Below are 5,927 nucleotides of genomic sequence, written 5' to 3'. Positions count from 1 at the left end.
CTATAAAAGAAGGTAAAGACTAGGAGAAAGTGAATAAACTATTTATAATTGCATATTTAGCCATATGGTTAAATTAAATGGCAATTATGGCCCTTAGGCTATAAAGAAATTCATTTTTAAGGGCTTTTTAAGTAATAATTTTTGCGGTTCTTTGTTAGTTCGAGCTAGATCGAGCCGAGTCGAGCTAGCTCGAATTCTAATCGAGCCGAGCTCGAGCCTCAAATCTCAGCTCGATTTGAAATTCGAGCTCGAGCCGAGCCAGCTCGAATCGAGTTCGAGCCGAGCTCGAGCTGGGTCTAGCTCGGCTCGACTCGGCTCGTTTACAGCCCTAATTAATAATATCATTAATATTAATGAATTGATGGAGAAAATGTCATGTGGGATTATGCTTATCCATTTTAAGAAGTAATAAAATCAAATGTTTTAAAATTATAGATAATTTATATATTTTTTAATTATAAATTAGAATTAGATATTAACTAATTAATAACAGGGGCAATTGCATATTTTCCCTTATAAAACTTCTTAATTGCATATTTACCGAATACAAAATTAAAATTGCGTATATCCCCTCCTTTAACTAATAAAATTGCAAATTTACTCATTTTAATTTTTTATATTAAAAACATATTATATTATTACCATTTTACCCTTAATTTTATATAGGAACTTAAATTTGCATATTTACCATGAAATCAAACAATCTAATCATGAATATCCAATCTTTTCAGTTTGATGATATCAAACAATATATATGTAGAATATGCAAACAAAATTACAAAACCACATGTATATCCCCGAACTCATGAGTATGCAATCTGATCAAAACAAGCTCATCAACAGGTATCAAAAAGAATGTATGAATAATTAATTTAATACTCCTATATTTCAACTCAGATTTAAATAAAAGCATACATTCCTTGCTGTTAAATGTGTAAACAAAATTACAGCCTAACAAAAGTATACGAACAAGCTATTGCAATCTGTAAGGGAAACGACTAACAAAAGTATACGCACAAGCTATTGCAATCTGTAAGGGAAACGACTGAGAGACACTTCAATCACCGGAGAGAGAAACCATCGACAACCTAAGAGAGGTGAACCGACGAACCGGGTGATAGACTTCAATCTCGCTGGAGAGGGAAATATGCAGACGAACCGACTGAGGGAAATATGCATAGCCGGAGCTGAGAAACACTTTAACCACCGGAGCCGAGAAACACTTTAACCGCTGGAGCCAAGAGAGATGGAAGGAGAACGAAGAGTCAGCGACGATGATGTCTTGAAAATGGCAATTCACATGTACTTTTTAAAGGGGCAGTTTTGTCATATTTAAAATAATTAATTAAGGAGGGGAAATATGCAATTAAAATTTGAGGTTGGGTATATATGCAATTAAAGGTGCTATAGAAGGGGATATATGCAATTGTCCCTTAATAATATCATTAATATTAATGAATTGATGGAGAAAATGTCATGTGACATTATTGAGGGTCTTTTATTAGAATTAGATACCATGTGGCATTAAAAGGACTCTTTTATACTCATACATCAATTTTTTATATATGGTCTCATAAGCTTTTTTGTATTTTAAACTCTTTTATTTTAAGAAGTATTAAAATAATAGGTTTTAACTATAGAACATTTATGTATTTATTTAATCATAAATTAGAATTAGATATTATATAATTAATATATTATTAAGGAATTAATAATATAATTCCATATGCCATTTATTAGATTTTATAAAATAGGAGAATGCCATGTGCCATTTATTGGATTCTTTTATTAGTATTAGATTAGATATTTTTATGAATGAGATTTTAGTAAAAGCAATCTTAACAAAACATTAAGGTCTCATTAAAGTTATTAAATACCATTAATTGTAAAAAAAATATTAGATAGTAATAATTGTAATAACAATAAGGTAGAGGTTTCTGTAAAAAGGGGGTTTTTTGTGAGAAATGAAAGAAATAATCTACACCATTAGATCTTTGATCTAATAATGGTTGAGATCATAATGGCAAAATTGTAAATAATGTTTACTATTAAACATATTAATTTTCTAGATTAAGGGTATACAGGAAAATTTAACATTTTTAAATTAAGAAACTAACATTAATGCACATCCAACTTCCCCCCATCTTTTTTAAACGTCAATAACTTTTCATACGTAACGTTTAAAAAAAATTACACCATAATAACGAGCGTTTTTTATCTTTAATATGAGTACCATATTGCTATACTTATATAAAGAAAAAATATGTTTTGATCAGATGTTTAGTCCATGATGTTTTGTCTATGTTCATACAGTGGTGTTTTAATTGTATTGTGATTAAAAGCGTGGTGTTTTAAACACATACTAGAAAGTGTGGTGTTTTTTTATCTACTGGAATGTAGGTTTTAAAACACCATGGTGTTTTAACATATGTTATCTGGAACGTCTACTAGCATGCAGATGTAAAACACCATGCATGCAGGTTTAAAATACCATGTACAATAACCATACTATGAACATTATACTAAGAACACATTCTGGAAATGGGGGTAGTGTCTTTAACAGTGTTATATACTTATTGAATGGTGTCATATACTTATTGAATAGTGTTATATAATTATTGAATGGTGTTATATATGTGCTGAATGGTGATTTTGCAGTGTTATTCGTAGTGTTTTTATAGAGATCTTTAAAATGGTGTTATATACTTATTGAATGGTGTTATATACTTACTGAATGGTGTTATATAATTATTGAATGGTGTTATATACGTGCTGAATGGTGGTTGCAGTGTTATTCGTAGTGTTTTTATAGAGATCTTTTAAAAAATCATGTTCCTATAAATAAGGTGGCGGTTATGGAAGGTTTTGAATTAATTGAATCAATGATAAAATTATTTGTTTACCCTTTTGAATTAATTTAGATTGAGGACACATGTCATCTCCACAATATTTCTCACACTTCTCACACTTTTAACCCTTTTTTACAATAACCTTACCCATAACAATAAAACGCAATTAAAAGCTAAATTGTTAAAGATGACATTATTGGTGACTAAGCCTTGCGTTAACAAGTTAATAGTTCCATAAAACTATAGCGTGACCCTCTAGTTGAAAAGTTCTGATTCTGTCACTCAACAAAACATTTTATAAAGTAAACATATGACGATGTAATGACTCGATTTTAATTTTTTAGAAGCCGGAGAGAAGAAATCTATTACGTATTTGTTTAACTTTATTCATTATCGTGTTTATGAATGTACGTTGAATTCTTTTTGGGATGCCCCTAAATTTTCCTTCTAGATCCGTCACTGGTTATGGTTCATATTTGCGAACAACACTTCACAATTTCATCCTTCATTTGAACCATATATGTAAAATCGCATTTGAATCACCTACCTCACGTTTGAATCAGATATGTAAAATCGCAGATCTGTTGGGGTGGTGAGAGAGAGGTTAAGAGACATGAAAGGGGTGGTGGTGGTGGTGCGACGGCAATGTAAGGTGTGTGGGGGTGGGTGGTGGTGTGGTGGTAGGTTGGGGTGGGTGAGAGAAAGGGTTTAGAGATAAGTCAGTTGTTGAAGATGGTGCAGGTGATGGTGGTGGGTGGAGAAGAAGGGAAAGATGATGGAGTTTTCAGTTCTTGTTTAAATTTTTTAAATTCTTTATAAATTGATTTGTAAAAAGACAAAACTATGCTTATATGACTAGACTTCACTAAAAATTTTAATCGGGTTAGTGTTAAAGGACAGTCGGTGTAAGGTTTTTAAACATAAATGGTGATTTTTGTAATTTCAAAAGTATAATATAAGACATCTTCTAAAATTTGGTATAAACATAAAGAACGAAAAGTGTAATTTACCCAATAGTCAAACATGTAGGTTAAATGTAACTTTTAAGTTAATAAAAAAACTCACAATAGAACGATCGTGGACCACTCGCTAACCTATTAAGTCATGGGGTGTACCCTAACATTTGAGGTGTTAACGGTGACATGGCATGTTAACCGACATTGCACATCGCTCCCTCCTTGTGTTAAGGGACGTTAAAGGAGTTACTTGCAAACATGTTAACGAGATGTTAAGAGATTGAATTAATTATTGTTTTCTTTATAAACCAAAAAACACTAAAAAAATAGGGTTAGATGAAGTTACGAGATTAAACCATTTTCTTGGACTGAGGTCAAGTGAAATGAGGAAAAATGGATAATGTGATACTTAGATGTAATTAAGGAAGATTATTGGGTTAAAGTATACTCTGATTTTTTTTTTGTAAAGTAACTTTTATTCAAAACAACAGCAGGCCGGCCCCCAAAAAAACAGGGACCTAGCCGACTACTCCAGCATGTACAAAGGATTCAAAACCCAATCATTCCATACAATATTTCTATACTTGGACCTGCACTTTAGCCACAAAAAAATCCAAAGACTTAACCTCTCCAATGATCTCTTCGACGCTCCCTCTACCGTTTGAAAAAATTTTGTTGTTTCTAGCTTTCCACACACACCAACACGTAACCATGATGAGCCCCCGAATAATCAGCCTTGCCCTCTTATCCTCAGAAGCACCTTTATGCATCAACATAACATCTTTGAAAGAAAAAGCGAACAACGGATTGATCTTGGCCCAATCGCTCAACCAAACCCAAACCGCACAAACCGTCTCGCACCCTGAAAAAAGATGGTCCACGGATTCCGTAAGAACACCACAAAAAGCGCAGTTTTCCGAGTCCACCGTGACGTTTCTCCTCGCGAGGGCGTTCCTAGTCGGAATACGGTCAATGAGCACTCTCCACATAAATATCTTACACTTGGCCGGGATCCAACCTCCAGTCCATATACGATAAATAGGATCCACCGGCGCCTGATTCGACGCCGCTTTTTTAAAAGAAGAAGTCGAGAAGATACCGGAGTCTTCCAACGTCCATTTCCACGAATCCTTAGTATCCGATGTAGCTAACCCTGCCAAAACAACCGAGGCTTCCGCTAATTCAGCCATCTCCTCTTGCGAGAAGATGGCTCTTGACCAGCTCCAATTGACATCGATGCCCGTCTACAGTAACCGATCAGAAACGAAACACTTTTTATTAGATTCCAATGCAAACAGTCTCGACCACTTAAACATCAGCGGCCCATCACCGAACCAATAATCAATCCAGAACCGTATGTTGTTACCATCACCCAGGATTCCTTTGATGTAATGATTCAACTTCTTGCCATTAAGACGCACCTTAGATTCCGATCTCATGATGTTTTTCCAAACTCCCGTTGAAGTAGCGTTACACGGAAAATCAAACCATTTTCTACTTTTACCATGACAAGCCGTGACCACTTTCCTCCACATACTAGTTATTTCAGACCGATACCTCCAAGCCCACTTCGCCAAAAGGGCTTCGTTTACAAGCTTTAGTTTACCGATGCCAAGACCACCATTTTTCTTTGACCGTGTCACTAAATCCCATGCTACCCAATGCATCTTTCTTCCCGTCTCCTACCCTCCCCATAGGAAGTTCTTCATAAAAGCTTCGAGCCTCTCTACAACTTTAACAGGGACTTTAAAAATCGAAAAATAATATATAGGCAGACTTTCAAGAACAGCCTTGACTAGCACCACCCTACCTCCAATAGACAGCGAGTTCGCTTTCCAAGACGCCAACCGGTTCTGGAAAATCTTAATTATGGGGTCCAAGAAAAACAAGATCACATCAACTTACCTCTAGAAAAAATTTAAAATAGCAATGACATGGTTAAACATCCTATGCCAGAAGTGAATATGATTTTATCTTAAGAGTATGATGGCTTATCGAATTTTATTTACATATATAGCCACAAGTGATGTATAGAAAGAAAACTTACTTAAGTTAAAAAAAAACTAAAGAAAACCCTATGTAACATTTTTACTTTCTTTTTTTTAAAAAACAGAGAATATAA

General features: G+C 34.2%; 1 protein-coding gene across 1 annotated transcript; it reads right to left on the bottom strand.

Moving 5' to 3' along the window:
* Positions 1-4,383: 4,383 nt before the first annotated feature.
* Positions 4,384-5,472, bottom strand: LOC118481762. The gene is made up of 2 exons (XM_035976999.1): positions 5,227-5,472; positions 4,384-5,049 (listed from the first exon to the last, which is right to left on the bottom strand). Exons 1-2 carry the CDS (start codon positions 5,470-5,472, stop codon positions 4,384-4,386), a joined length of 912 nt encoding a protein of 303 aa, XP_035832892.1.
* Positions 5,473-5,927: the final 455 nt, after the last annotated feature.

The sequence above is a fragment of the Helianthus annuus genome, chromosome 9 (assembly GCF_002127325.2).
Source record: "Helianthus annuus cultivar XRQ/B chromosome 9, HanXRQr2.0-SUNRISE, whole genome shotgun sequence".
NCBI classification, from domain to species: Eukaryota; Viridiplantae; Streptophyta; class Magnoliopsida; order Asterales; family Asteraceae; genus Helianthus; species Helianthus annuus.
The sequence above is the reverse complement of the archived record's forward strand: the minus strand, read 5'-3'. Positions and strand labels throughout refer to the sequence as shown.